At 38.5% G+C, this 16,298-nt stretch overlaps 1 protein-coding gene across 1 annotated transcript; it reads left to right on the plus strand.

The window, feature by feature from the left end:
- The first annotated feature begins 10,941 nt into the window (after window positions 1-10,941).
- Window positions 10,942-16,131, plus strand: LOC132046780 (uncharacterized). Its single transcript, XM_059437529.1, has 7 exons — window positions 10,942-11,301; window positions 11,668-11,811; window positions 12,705-12,803; window positions 13,626-13,702; window positions 13,884-13,992; window positions 14,097-14,425; window positions 15,757-16,131. The coding sequence occupies exons 1-7, from the start codon at window positions 11,232-11,234 to the stop codon at window positions 15,847-15,849; spliced, it is 921 nt and encodes a 306-aa protein (XP_059293512.1). The 5' UTR covers window positions 10,942-11,231; the 3' UTR covers window positions 15,850-16,131.
- The last annotated feature ends 167 nt before the right edge of the window (window positions 16,132-16,298 follow it).

Raw genomic sequence — 16,298 nt, forward strand, 5'->3', positions numbered from 1 at the left:
TAAAAGCAAAGGTCCCATAAGGACAAGTGAAGGTAGTTTTCTCTTGATCCTCGGGGGCAATGGTGATTTGGTTGTACCCGGAATAGCCATCAAGGAAGCAATAATAATCCCTTCCCGCAAGCCTATCAAGCATTTGATCTATGAATGGCATTGAGAAGTGGTCTTTTTTTGTCCACTTGTTCAACTTCTGATAATCCATACAAACCCGTCATCCGGTGACAGTGCGAGTGGGAATTTTTACCATTTACAACCACGGTGATTTCACTCTTTTTGGGCACGCATTGTACCAGACTAACCCAAGAACTATCCGATATGGGGTACACAACACCGGTATCTAACCACTTAATGATTTCGATCTTCACAATCTCTTACATAGGAGGATTCAACCTCCTTTGATGTTCAACACTTGGATCACATTCTTCATCAAGTTGAATTTTATGAGTACAAATACCGGACAGAATCCCTTGGATATCCTCAATACACCAACCAATAGCTTTTTTATATCTTCTCAAGATTGCTAACAACCTTTCTCGTTGCTCATCCGTCAACCGGGCAAAAATAATCACGGGTAATCTATTGTTAGGACCAAGGAATTCATACCTCATGTGTGAAGGAAGAGGTTTGAGTTCCAAAGTATGAGGGCTCAATAATAGAGGGCTTTGCGGGAGGAGTTGCTCGGTTTTCTAAATCAAGATCAAGCTTTTTTGGATTGTAATGGTATGACCCCAACCCAATCAATGCATTAACCGCCTCTTCAAACTCTTCATCATCTTCCCCCTCATAGTTCATTATCACCGCCGCCAACATATTACCCACATGCTTATGCTCACCGGTTGTATCCATGGCTTCATCAATTGTATCAATAACCGATACAACATTCATATCCGCCGGTTGTTTCATTGACTTGCAAATATGAAAAGTGACTTCTTCATCATTCATTCTAAATTTTAGGTCACCCCTCTCCATATCTACAAGAGCACGCTCCGTGGCCAAGAAAGGTCTCCCCAATATTATGGGCACCTCGAAATAAATTTCGCAATCCAATATCACAAAATCAGCCGAAAAAATGAATCGATCAACCCTCACAGGCACGTCATAGAGGATACCAACCGGTCTCTTCACGGTTCTATCCGCCATTAGTAATCTCATTGTTGTGGGTCGGGGAGTGTCTAAACCCGATTTGTTAAAAAAATGCGGCTTCAAGTTAATGCTTTTATCAGAGATCACATAGTGCTTTGCCAAATTTATACATGCCAATTGTGCAGGATGGTGAAAGCTCCAGATCTTCTTTCTTTTGAACCAAGGCCTTTGTCATAGAGCTACAATGATGTGTAACTCCCATTGTTTCAAAACTAGCGCCTCCTCTTGACCAACAAGATCTTTCATGAATTTGGCATAACCGGGCATTTGTTCAAGTGCTTCCACCAAGGGAATGTTAATTGAAAGCCCTTTCAATCTCTCTATAAATTTGAGAAATTTTAGATCGTCCGCATTCTTTGCCAATCTTTGAGGAAATGGAGGAGAAGACTTTGGAATGGGCGATAAAGCCCTTGGCACCTCCTCTACCACTTCCTTGACTTTTGGACCTTCATCAAATTCTGGACCGTTTTCCACAATAATGGGCTTTTCAATACTAGCCCGCTTCTTCTTTGGAGTCACTTCTTCCTCAACAACAATTGGTTCTTTCATGATTTTCTCATCATCAACCACCATATCATCTTTCACCAACGCTGATACGGGTCCCATGTTTTGCCACTCCTAGTAGTGATCGCGTTAGTTAGGATCCCCATCATTCCTGGTTGTACCGCATCATCGGAGTGTCCCTTTTTGCCTTTGGTTAAGGATAGCCAAGATTTGGCTAAGTTGAGACTCTAATTGTTTAATGGAGGTGGAGTGAGAACTTACAACTTGCCCTATTGATTTTACTTCATCTCTCGTCTCCTTGCAAAAGGTATCGGTGGATTTCCTTTCTTCAACACTCTTGACAACATATCTTCGATTTTTGAACTAGCGGGGTCGCTAGTAGGTGGTTGCCTAGAGTTTTGTTGATTTCCCTTTGGAGAGACATACGGATTTAAACTCCGATGATTATTGTAGTTGTTGTTAGGGTTGTTGTCGTGATTATCTCTCTAACTCGAATTACCTTGATCCTTGTTCCAATCTTAATTCCCTTGACCTTGCCGCCAAGATCCTTGATTAGGACCTTGGTAGTTTGGCCGGGAACCCTCCTTTTGATTGTTGATATAACTTGCCTCCTAATCATACATTTGGAAGCATTGTTCATCCGGAGAACCCCTTCACAAGATCCGACCGCATTCACCGCTTTGCTTCCATCACCCATGACATGTTTTGTAAGAAGGTCCATTTGGGTGACAAGTTTTGCCATGGATTCATCTCTTTCTTCCTTCTTCTTAATCATCTCATGAGTGAGCACATTTTTCGAGGAACTTCCTCCACCTACTTCCAACTCCCTAGTATGCCACGCTTCAATAGTTTCAGTCAATTTATCCAACAATTCACAAAATGTGGCATAAGAATTATCCATAATAGATCCTTCCGTAATGTTGTTTGCCACGGATTTGTTGACCGAGTCCAAAGACCTATAAAATATTTGTAGAAGCACATTATCGGGCAACCCATGCTTGGGACAGCTTTTGACTTTCTTTTTAAAATGAATCCAAGTTTCATAGAGAGCCTCATTAGGAAATTGCCGAAAGTTGTTGATTCCGTCACGGAGTTGCAACATCCGGGATGGAGGGAAGAACTTCTTGAGGAATACTTCTCACCAATTCCTCCCAAGTAGTGAGATGGACCGGACAAAAGATCATCTAACTAGCGGGGCTTCCTGCTCGTGAGTACGGAAAGCCGTAGCTTGACCGCCGACCGAGGCAGCCGGTGATGCACGGTGGTAGCATACCCCAAGAAAGTTCTTAAGGTGCCTATTCGGGTCATCTTTGGGTAGACCGGCAAATAGGCCCTTAGTGTTGAGCAGGTGTAGTGTAACACCCCGTATCTTTTGTAACACCCCGTACCATTAACGCGGACCTTGAGCATGATCCTAGACCAAAAGAAACCAAAAGAAAACATGAGCCTAGACTAAGGCATCACCCGCGAATCGCATCGCGAATCGCGAACGTACGTTGCACGCGAGTCGCAGCGGTGTCACATCCGCCGCAGAAGAAGGGCCAAAGACCATCGGGTGTGCACCACCGCGACACAAGATGCGATTCGCATGTGGTACATGAGAGTCGCATATGATGTCGCGATACGCACCGAATGACGATCCAAAAAATACAAAGACCGCGACAATTTGGTGCAACATGCGATTCGCATGTTTAAGATACGCGACACCATGTGCGAATCGCATACGGTGTCGTGGTATTCTCGTTCGGAAGTTTTTCTCGATTTTGGGCATCCTATAAATAGGTTTTCTAGGGTCCGGGACTCATTATTCAAGAAACTAAACCATTGGTATTCCTTGTGGAGCTCATACAAGTGTGGATTAAACATCTCCTAGGGATTCCTTGCTTTTGGTATCTCCTCCACCCAACACTTTTGGTAAACCCTAACTAAACCTGTTCAAGATTCAAGAATCAAGAATTGGGAAATCTTTTCAAAAACTCAAGTCTCTAATTCAAGTTTTTAAAGCAATTAAGGTATGTAGAACTTCCATCCACATGTGGGAATCTCTACGTTCTTCCCCATGCTTCGTTTCTTGATATTCATGAAATTCAAACCCTAGGGCATTAAACCCAATATATTGGTAGCCCGTAATTATGTATTTATGTATATGAATTTTGGTATCCATATTCGTTATTGTATTCCTAATCTTCCATTACGGTTATTAGGAACTCCAGCTTAATCCATGAATCATGAATTATTCCTCATGTGTTCTTATCATGTTTTATGATTTTATGTAGCAAGTTACAAGCATGTTTTCAAGTCAAATTATATATCTATATATTTATGAACTATTGTTTCTACTCACGAATCAAGAACATGTTTGCAAGATTATGACAAGTTATCTCATGAAACCATATTACAAGTTACTTCGTGAAATCATGATTACAAGTTATTTACAAGTTATTTCACGAAACTCATGGGCTTCTTAGCCAACTATATCATGTTCATATTTTTGGGATTGCTTAGTTAACCGAGAAGGCTCGTATAGCTCCGAAACTACGTTGCCACCGTAGGATAAGGGTTGTCGTTAAGTAGGCAACACCTTCATTATGCATTGGATCCTTACATGCTATTATTACTTAAATCTCATATCCCCGGCAAGTGTGAGTGTTCTCCGGTAGGGCGCAAGTACCGCATCATGTTGTCGGTTACACTATAGCATTCCCCACGTTACAAGAAGTTTTATATACATGTATTTTCTTGAATAACCGTTTTTACTTTACTCACGTTTCATGCTCATGTTCAAGTTACATGCGATTTCGAGCTCATGTCCTATACCTACGTTGTGCCATGTTCTTCGTTTATTAGTTTTACATACTAGTACTATTCACCATGTACTAACGTCCCTTTTGCCTCGTGGCCTCGCACTTCACGGCTGCGATACCGATTTTCAGAGCATACGCCGCGCGCAGTAGATCACCTCCGCATCGCCTTATTGGTGCAAAGAGCCCCACTCTCCTGGTTCCACATGGAGTCTATATATATTTAGTATGCGTTTATGGTAGTCCGTGGCCATGTCCCGGGTAGTTAGTATTCGTACATGCTTTAGAGGTTTCATAGGACAGCATTAGTTCACGCAGTCGATTATGCTTTTGTGTTACAGACTATTACGTTTTCATGAATTTTCACGCTACGAGAGATAATTTCAAGACTTATTCCGCAAATTATATTTTCATGATTCATTTAAATTGCATCATATAGATATATTGTTTTGATGCCCATGTTGACAAGCAAGCCATGAGGTTCGCTCGGACACATGCAAGCCGAGTGCCGTGTTACGCCCAGGCCATGGTTCGGGGCGTGACATGTAGCATGGTGTTGGTCACGTGGAAACTCGAGTTTCCCATTAGAGGCGGGGGCTGAATTGCAGCTGTATAGCCTGCCCCCGCCGCCTCTTTGACGACCGCCACTGGTGGATTTTGAATGGGATTACCATCCTCATCCTTATTGCCTTCACAACACACAACAACAAAAGAAAATAAGAAGAGAAATAAAGACTAAAAGCAAAGTTTTACACTAGTCGAAATTTCTGCATCGTATTACTTCCCAAGAACGGCCTTAAAATTTGATACGCCCGAATTACACCTTTAATAGTAGGAGTAAGCGGTCGTTGTCAAATATAGAACCTAATGAGGTTGGGGTCGAATCCCACAGAGAATACAATGAAGAAATATACTTGTTGAGTGTAACGCTTTACTCTTAATCTATATTTTGAGAGAAGGGAAATATAATAATGTTTGATTTTGGTCTTTGACCATTATGTCTTCGCTTTGTTGATATGAGATTTAACTATTTGGAAGTCGAACTAAGGTTGTGGTTCCAATGGAAAGTAATGCAATTGGGTTTCAGTTCAACTCATTTCCATGCATAAGTGTAGTAGACCAAGGGTCACTTAACTCTTGCCAAACGTTTTCCAACCAAATTAAGAAATTCATTCTAAGCTTTTCCAAACCTTAGAATGTTTTATATGAGAACACCTATTTAGTCTCAACTAGCTTTCCTATTCCTAGCTCAAGCTATTAGACGAGGGTTATGTCTCAAATTGTTGCTATTAACTCTTTTCCTAACTCTACTTTCTTTTTCCAAGCAAAGTAATGGTAATAAGGCACAAGTAATGTTGTACACCATCACGAGACATCAAGCATGAAAAGTTAATAGAAAACACATTTGGCATATAAATGAAGTGTGAATATGAAACCCAATCACATAACTAACACATTTGGTCCCACAACCTTAGCTAAATGAGTTAGATATTCATACTCATTAAATATAAAGTAGTAGCAAAGAGAATATTCATGGAGCTTACGATAATGTTAATGGAGAAGATGACAAAAAGATAGAGAATCTTCTTAAAAGCTTCCACAATAAATGATATTCAAAGCTCCCTCAATGCTAAAAGACAACTGAAAAGTAAAAAGTGTGGAATATTCAATAATGTGCACAGAGCACTAGGTACAAGTATTTATAGAGGGAGGACAAAAAGTTAAATTTCGGAAAAATGTCGCAGATGCAATCCAAGTTTGCGGTCGCAACATGAGTTTGCGACCGCAGAACGCTCAGCAAGTCCTCACAGCTCTTCTGAAGATGCGGCCACAACTTGAGTTTGTGGTGCCGCATCTGCGTCACAACTCCAGGCATGTAGCTTGGCTCACTGGGTGTTCGAGCTTCCAATATGCGACCGCAACTCCGAAGTTGCGGTGCCGCATCCTCGTCGCAACTTGGTGATCTTTTCTCAGCTGACTGCCATTTTTCTGGACAAAAGATGCGGCCGCAAATCCACTTTGCGGTGCCACATATTTGCCGCATCTTTATGTTCTTTTGCTCTTTTTTATTCCATTTTGTCCCTCTTTTGTCCTCGACTCACAAAATCTGAAAACACATAAATACACACGAATAAACACTTGAAAAGACTACTCAAAAAGTATACGTAGTGGATGTAAAAATCCCAAAAATCCACAACTCATCAGTTACTCCCTTCGTCCCAAAAAGATTGACACTTTTCGCTTTTCGAGAGTCAAACTTCTTAATTTTGACTGTGTGTTTGAACATAGAATCTTTAATTTTTTTGAAATAAAATTTACATTTTTGGAAACTTCGTAAAAAGTACTATAAGTCACCATAATTAATAATTTAAAATATTTAAAAGACATGAAATATTGTGGTCAAAGAACAACTCATTTGACTCTCGAAAAGCGAGAAGTGTCAATCTTTTTGGGACGGAGGGAGTACATAGTATATGTCACATACTGCCCGAGTATCATAGATGACTAGTTCATTTCTTAAAAAAAACACAACTCATTTTTTGAATTTTTTTTAAAAAAAGCACTTCTCGATTCTCTATGATACTCGCATGATATATATCATATACTGGCAAAATATCATAGAGGATTTGTTCATTTCTTCAAAAAAGAGCTTAGCCCCTCTGTGATACCAACCTGATATATAAAATATACTAACAGAGTATCATAGATGACTGTTTCATTTGTTATTTTAATTTTATAGCATTTTTAAGAGGTTTTACTCGTGAAAAAATATAAAAGATAATCATATTTTAGATATAAATTTTGTTTTCATATGAAAAAAAGTTTATAAAATATGTCTACATTAACATAAATTTTAATAAATAAGCTAATGATTTTAGCATTTTTCTTAATCACTTCTTGTTGTAGTTAGATTATATAATTTTTATATTTTCATTAGTTTTAAAGTAATTAACCAGTATTTTATTTTTAAAAGGAATAACAAAAAGAGAAAAGGCCAAAACATAAATAAAAGAAGACAAAAATAACCAAAAAATAACCAAAAAAGGAATTACGAGAAAAAAAGAAAGAAAACACAACAAAGAAAAAGGGAGGTGGGAAAGGAAAAAACATCTAAGCACACATTTTAGGGTAAATTGTAAAAGGTACGCCGCAATTCATGGGCAAAAACGGAAGTGTAATGAATCAGTCCGGGCCCACACTAACAACTATTGGTTTGAGAAAATGCAATAGGGTCAAAAGGCTTTCACAAAAGGCTGATTTAGGATCTAGGCCCATTAAGAACTAGATAAAAAAAAATGAGGAGTTAGAAAGAGTGGTTATGCCTATTATGATGTTAAGTATTCTCCCGTCTCTACTCTGTGTCTCTGAGTTCTCATCCCCTTATGTATCAATCTTCTTCTTCTTATTGTGTCTTAGTTACTGTTCTATTGATATTTCTATTCTTGTAATCGACTTTCAATAGTTAATCAAAGGCTATGGCTATTGAACGTTTCATGTTCTCTGTTTGTTCTTGAATTAAGCATTTGTTATATTGGTGCTTTTATCGATTGTACTGCAATGGCTTCGGTGGTACTAGATAGATATAGCGGCGGCAACCCGGAAGGGTGGATTCTTAGGGCGGAATAATATTTTACCTACCTTAGCTTTTTAGAAAAGGACTGGCTACCTTTTGCTTCCTTCAATCTCGATGGTGTTGCTTTAGACTGGTTCCAATGGTTGTATCGCAATAAATAATTTTCAGATTGGAAGCATTACACCAAGAAATTGGCACTACATTTTCGGAATGATTCAAAGTTGATCCACAACCACGTCAACATTGTCCTTGATCTGATACGGAAATTGGACGAGAACTGCTCTACTATGCTACACAAACTCGACAATGTCCAGCGTGCATTGTGCGCTTGTTCCCCTTCAGTTGTTGTGGATCTGGTGCTTCCGGATGTGGACTCGTCTAGGGATGATAAAGGGGATTCTGCTTGCCTTTTGACGAATCTGTTCTTGTCTTTGAAGATCCAGTGGCCTCAGATTCAGACACTGTTGATGAGTGCATTAAATCCCTGCTTTAGCCCTGCGACGATGACCAAACGCATAGGCAGGTTCTTTTATCCGCCCTCACATTTTATTTGAACGATGAAACATTAGAGGAGGTCTCGGAAACCTATGCCTGCAAAGTGTTCACTAAAATACCTGATAGAGAAATTGATATGGAAGTTGCAGATTCAGTAAAGCATGAAACTCATGTGTTCGACAAAATATTTCACTCAATTCCCATAGTTAAGTGTCATTCCAGTAAGCTTGTCAAGTTTGACAACATGTCGCTTGCGAGTCCTTGAATGCTTTCAGCTTGCAATCCGGGCAAAGGTATATTTGATTATTTAAGTAAATTCGATCATTCAAATCTTCTATTATCCTTGTATCGCTTTCCACCTGATCAATTCAGATTAAACTTTCCATTTGATCCTGGTTCTAGTTTGATTACCACATTTCTTGGTGCTACAAGATATTGTTCAATCATGGTTGTGGATAGGGGTGGCAAACGGGCGGGTTGAGTCGGATATAGGCCGGGTCGAAAATGGTTTAACAAAAAATGGATCAATTACCCGACCCACCCACATTTAACATGGATAAAAAATGGGTTACTCGAAGGATAATATGGATATCCATATTATCCACATTATCCAAAGCTACTTCAAAGATGTTGGCTTCATGTAGTTAATATGGAGAAGATTAATTTACCTTCTTGTCCACAAATCCAATCCCTAGACCCTAGTACATAGTTGCGCCTCAGCATATGTGAGAAGAATAGAACTTCAAAACTTTCCAATGACACGACCTCCAAGAATACCTTTTTTGGAAAATACCCACCCAACCCCACCCCTACCCCTACCCCAAGAACCCAACCCAACCACCACCTCGAACTCACTTCATCTTCACCCACCCACCCCAACTCCACCCCATCCCACACCATCGCTCCACCCAACCCTGACCCATCCCCCTCCCAAATCGTCTATTTCATATATTTTATTTTACTTTTATGAAAAAAATTATAAAAACGAAAAAAAATTCTTACCCCCACCCCGCCACATTGTCCCACCCCCACCCCCACCACATCCCACACCAAATTTAACCACGCAAATTTTTCATTTTTTATAAAAACAAAATAAAATATATGAAGTAGAAAACTCACCGGGGGGTGGTGGGGAGTGTGGGTGGTGTAGAAAATCAAAATAAATACTTTTTAAAGAAATTTAATTTTTTTGGAGGGTTGGGGGGGGGGGTCGAGGGGGGTGGGAGGTGTTATAAAGCCAAAAAAAAACTTTTTTATTCGGGTGGTGGGGTGTGTGTGTGTGGGGGGGGGGTGTAGAAAACAAAAAAAAAATTAAGAACTTTAATTTTTCTTGGAGGAGGTTGGGGGGTAAGTTGGGTGGTGGTGGGGGTGTGGGGTGGGTGGTTGGTGAAATGTTAAATGTGGGACTTATTTTGCCTCATTTAATTAAGGAATCATTTTTCTAAAATAAATATTTTTCAAATTTTTTGACCAAACGAACATGAGAAAATTGACATATTGAGCACACCTATGTGTTGTGGGTTTTATCCATTTTACCGATCAAATTACCTATATTTTAAGTGGATAACATGGGTTGACGCATATTGGACCCATTTCAAATGGGTTGGGTATCCAACTCATTTAAAATGTATTGGGTCGGATCAAAGGCGGACCCACGTACAAGTTACCGGTGCTCGAGCACCCATTAACCCCGACGTAAATTACGTATATTTATATATAAACGTTTCAAACGTGTGATATATTAAACCATCAGCACCCAGTGATCAAAATGCCTGGTGGGTGCTTTGGTTGGGGCGCTGAATTAAAGGTCTTTCTCGGGGAGATGTACGAGGGTTCGATACCCGCTACTGCATCACTATTGTCATTTTTGTCTGCTTTGAAGTCAAATGTTTTCCTTCTTTTTCTCCAATAGTTCTTCATTCCTCTTCTTATACTTGATTTATGGCTTTTCCTTTTAATTTTGGTCTCAACTTAGTGATTCCTCCTCCTCCTCCGTTTATACTTTATTTATCTACTTTACATTTAGTATTTTTGAAATATTTTTTATGCAATTTCGTGTGATAAAGAAAGAGAAAGGAATCAATGTTCTATTTTTTTCCTTCAGAAATGTTGGCTGGCTAAGAAAATCCTTCAAGCTAATGAATTTTTTTTTTTCTAACAAATGAAGAGTTTTTTTTTTTTTTGGAAGAAAAATATTAATCACGCTTTCTCATTCACTTTTTAAAACTACCGCGTTTAGAATAATTGTGCACTTATACTATGTGATTTGTAATAATTTTATACTAAAAAAGGGAGCATCTACAAGCTTAAAATCCTGAATCCATCACTGGGTCGGATGGATAATCATATTTTTTTTTATCCATTTTACCACCTTTAGTGTGAACATATCACGTAAGGTAGTCAATTATGTCAGCATTCTACATTTGGCCTTGTCGGGCGCAGGAACAATGATTCAAATCCGACAAAGTAAATTTTTGTTGAAAAACACATGTAATTCATTGGACCCAATAACTGATGACTAGATTCATTCTTTTTGGGCTTCACGTGGGAGGCGTGACCAGTTTCTTTAATTTTCGAGAAAGCAGTAAAGAGTAGCGCTGAAAACGTGAGCGCGAAATTTCGGATAAGGCGCAAATAACAGTCCTCTTTTCATATCTCCATTGTTTAACTACTACTACTAGGGTTTTAATCTTCTGCGACGAGGTTGTTGGGCCGCCATGGAAGAAGTTCGGTCTACCACAGCTTGGGTTGCTACTCATTCCTCCCATGTTACCCTTGATTTCTCAGGTCCCTTTGCATTCTCTTCATGTTTTCCATTTATCCCGTGGTCTTAAACATGCCACGTGAAAAATTTGAAATTAAAGTAGAGCAACAGAAAAAAAAAAAAAAAAAAAAAAAAAGAAGGAAAGAGACGTATTTTTTTAAATGTACTTAAAAGAAAAGTAAGAGAAACAAATGGAGTATGTTTTAATCTCAAATTAGTTGATAGTCTATTAATTATATGAATCTTCCGTGTCCATTACGCTTTGTCCAGGAGTACGTGACCAGAAATATCTGCAATGCTCTGTTTTCTTATTCAGAGTCACATTTAATGGTGGTTTAAGGTGGCTTGTATTTGATATAAGATTATATTTTGGTATGTGTTATATACAGGCATGGAAAAGGTTGCTGAAAATATGAAGAATTCATTACCAAAAGTGGAGTGGGATTTCGAAGGGATTCACTATTTTGATAACGGGCCACTCACTGTTCAGTACTTGCTGGTATTGGATACATTGAATTTCTGCTTCTGGCCAGGTACTTTAATAAGTTTACCTTAAGTAGCCGTAGACAGCCTTGTTAATTTTCAGATGCTAAACTTGTTATACCGCATGCAACTGCTTTGGCAATATTTGTATTGGAGCAACAGTACTTCGAAATTACCGTTTATGGATTTTATGCAAATAAGGTTCTTCATTTTTACCTATAGTTATGTAGCTGGATTTTTTCTGATTCCTTGAGTGTCTGTTTGGGTGCAAGCAAGGATTTGTGACTTTGTTAACCTTTGGTTTGTTAAAAGAATGTAATTCCACAGAAGTTGTTTACTTAGACAAAGTGTTATCCTTTTCCAAAGCCATCTATCTAATGCTTTCCAAAGCCATGGTCTACCTTTCTATGCTTACTTTCCCGTATGTAAAGAGAAAGGTATCCACCTGTGTACAATACTCTAGCAAAATTATTGCTCTTTTTTCTATTAGTTTTTCATTTTGTGCTCCTACATTCAGTTGTGTTTTCACTAATTCCACTATATTCAACTTACCTGGTATGTTATTCATATTTCTATCATCTGTGTTGTTCCATACATCATGATGGTGCTATCTTCTAACATGTTTGTTCAGAGAATTTGTATGTTGATATTCAGACAGAAACACTCATAAAAGAAATAGTCTCTCTATTTCTGGTGGCTGGGTGCATGACAGACATAATTGCTGGGGAACTTCACTGTTATACTTAAGCAAAAAGTAGTAGAATCCCCTAATTGTTTATTCTTGAACTTGCACATTTATGTCAATCAAGAGAGTATGTAATTCAGAACCGTATTCGTGATGCTTGATGCTGGGGCTTCATTAAAGGTTCTTATAGCTGTTTTTAATTTCAGTTATTTGAAATATACTCTGGTCTATTGACTTTATACTTGCATCTAATTGCAGACGAGGAGATGAGTTATGATCATCTGGCATCTGGATTAAAGGCTACTCTTGAAAGTGACAAATCTGCATTTGATGCTGATCGTCTACAGAAATATACTGGTATGCAGGTTTCTTTGTGACTCTGCCTTTTGGATTCTGTCCCCCCTCCCCCCCACGCATGGGGAATCTTTCTACTAAGGGGCATGAGAATCTTGAGAACCACTGACGCACTCAGGGGAATAAGAAATTATACGGTGTATGAGTTCTGTATAGGATGCTCACTGAACAGTTTCTCAATTTGTATGCTAAGGGGGTCCCTTAAGAATGTGGATCAGTTTTACTCTTTCTTTTAAATACCTAAGTGACAATCCAATCCAATCCCTTTCAATCCAACTAAACTACCCTCTAAGGAGAATGCATTTTTGATCATTAAGTTCAAGGTCCTTACACAACTATGAGATGTGAGGTAATCCAAGATTTAAAATACATGTATCATTTGAGTCTTCAGTTCAAATCTTCTTTTCTTGTTGAAGTAGCTTATTAGCTCGACAAAAAATTGTGAGAAATCCCAGTTTGAAATCTCTAAAATGATACTCAGTCTCTTAAATCTTTAGACCCAACCTCCAACTTGTAAATATGTTCCTCAAGGTTAAATCAGGAAATCGAAAAGGATTATAATTGATGCAGCAATAGAGACCCATACGATATAAAATATTAGAGGGATCATAACTGATGCAGCAATAGAGACACGTTGGATAAATAAAATTTTAGTGCTTAGAACAAAAGTAATTACCTACAGAGCATCTTCATTGGTATGTGAAGCAACTCACAAGTGCTATATATATATAGTTCGGCATTGTCTTGAATGTTTTTAAGTTCTGAAATCTTGTAGCTTTCCCTGCATATTCTGAAGATAATCTCATTCAGAGCACCAATTTTTAGGTCCTCAATTAAGGAAAATGTTGAACTGGCCAAGACCACTGCCTTTGGAGGATGAACGGGTGCGCTTATTGCATGAGGTACACTTCTTAATTCTCGATTTGATGTTATATGCATTCTTTTAATGTTCGGCCAGGTCATAAATTTTAGAATTATATGCATTCTCTTAGTTTTCCAGAAGGTCGTAATGTGCTGTGAATTAAAATAATGTTGTCCCCTAAGCTTGGTACTGAGCTAATAGCTCTGTGAAATCATGGCAAGGTTGGGCTTGAGCTTGAGAGGAGCTTTGAGGGAAAGGCATCTAAACTTTTGGAGTCCTGCAACAAATCTGCTGCAAAGCTGGTAGCTCTTATCGCACGCCACTTCCCTGGTATCTTTGTTTATTATAGCTTTCCTTTTACATATTACATTTGATCTTATTTCCAACAATGAGATACAACAATATATGTATCTTTGCTTATGTTACCGTTGCAGGCTTCCGTGATCACACGGTGTACAAGGGCCACCAGATTTTCTTGTATAAAAGAGCTCAAATTTTTGCTGCTGATTTGTGGGGTGCATTTAAAGGTCAAGGATACGGTGATTTTGAAGACATAAGCTCAATAACCATATTTGCTGATTATATTGTTCCAGCTGTCCTTCAGCAACTGGGAGTGCTGAGATATAGTTCATCCCTGGCTAATAGTATCAAGAAAAATACTGAAATTGTCTCAGGCAGTGAGGAGGAGGTAGAACTCCGAGCCTGCTCTGTCTATGCTGTGGAGAAAATGAAGGAGTTGATCAGTAAAAAGACTGGGAAGCAGGTTGGTCTTGCTCATTTCTATTGTGTTGCTGTTCTTCAGTGGTTAGATTTGGTGATTCATAACTTATACTCGGCTGAAAGCCAATATTATAGAATAAAGGGAAGCCCGGTGCACTAAGCTCCCGCTATGCGCGGGTCCGGGGAAGGGCCGGACCACAAGGGTCTATTGTACGCAGCCTCACCTTGCATTTCTGCAAGAGGCTGTTTCCACGGCTCGAACCCGTGACCTCCTAGTCACATGGCAGCAACTTTACAAGTTATAGAATGAATATGTATTTTCTTGCATGTGTCAAGCATGGTGTCTCTTATTGGCAGGGTTGAATGGAAACATGCAATACTTGGTTTAAGTATACTCCATATATTTCACGTAAAAGTCCAATGATTTCCTGAATTACCAGATAGATGACTTCATGAAATAGACTAATCTACAATATAGAAAATCGTTCTTTTAGCTTTAATGCAGTTAAGCTTCTGATATTATTTGAAATCCTGTCCATCTAAATTGGTGCTGTTAGATCATTGACGAACAACGTTGATTTAAAATTGTAGATGGAGTAATTTTCCACCTTATATGGGTTTTTTGACTTTCTAATATATATCTATTGCCTATTGGAAGAAGAAATTAAGTAGAATTGGCGTCTTTTCTGTTTTCTCCAAGTTATGATCCTTTTCATATCTCCAAGAGCCTTTATTGAAAAAAGGCTTTATCATAAAATATTTGTCATCCTTGGGCAATGGCTTTGTCTATTCTGGTTGATACTTCTGAAATTTGGAACTGTTTATAGTCCAGTAAAAGTAGTATACATTTTAGATGGCTGTTGCTGTATCATGTTGCTAGAAGAGTTAAGAGGGAAACAGAAGAATGTTTCCCCCAGTGGTGCACTTGCTTTTCTCATGTTCAAGAGTCAAGACTATTTAGCTCTTAAACTTGTAATCAGGGCAAGTTCCAGCTACGTCGCTTCCTTAGATCATGTTGACCTCTTAAGTGTATATCTTAATCTGGCGTTAAAATACAAGAAAAAAATGTGAGTTACATGTCCAATGGTTAAGGTAGTTGTATATGAGCTGAGCTCTATACACCTCATTTCATTGTACAAGCAATAAAGAAACAAAAGCTGCTAGCGTGCGAACAGTTAGTCTGACAAGCTGTGTTCTTTGCAAGATATAAATCTGTTGGCAAACTTCTAGACTTCGGAGAACTTTTCCTTTCTGAAATTTATAAACTTGGTTATTCCCGTTGTATGTGTATTCCAAACTGATTTCCCAATTTTCTAATTTTCTTTGTTTGAATTTCAGTTTCACTAAATTGTGACATCTCGATTTCCTTTCCAGGTGTTGAGTGTGGAACTGGATCTTTGGTTATGGGCTTTTGGCATACAATGCCCATCTCTTCAACACCATCGGACACTCTCTATCTATTATTGACTATAGAAATTAAGCTCCATCATCTCCATTGCAGTCTTGCATTCAAATGATTTTTTTGGTTTTGGGATTTTGATATTTATGTGTCTAGATGTAAGAGTGCAATTATACAGGATTCTTTCCCCTCCTAGTGGTGAATTTACTTTCTTTTAGGAGTACGGAGGTTGAATATCAGTTATTTAACCTCTTTCAATCGAGTTAAATGTCTGTCAATTGACCTACATACATATATTATTTTCTTTAATGGTAAATGTTGGCTGGAGAAATGCCTGACTCTTTGCTTAATTGGCCCTTTTTGTCTCATGTTTTTGATTGCCTTTGACTGTTTCCATGATTTTTAATGGTGGAGAAATTTCAATGAGAATGTCTTTTTAAACCTCCTTTGCTACATGGCCTCTGGAAGATACATTACTCTTTCCTATTTATAGGCCTTAAGAAATTTTTCTCAACTC

This window comes from Lycium ferocissimum, chromosome 2 (genome assembly GCF_029784015.1).
Source record: "Lycium ferocissimum isolate CSIRO_LF1 chromosome 2, AGI_CSIRO_Lferr_CH_V1, whole genome shotgun sequence".
NCBI lineage: Eukaryota > Viridiplantae > Streptophyta > Magnoliopsida > Solanales > Solanaceae > Lycium > Lycium ferocissimum.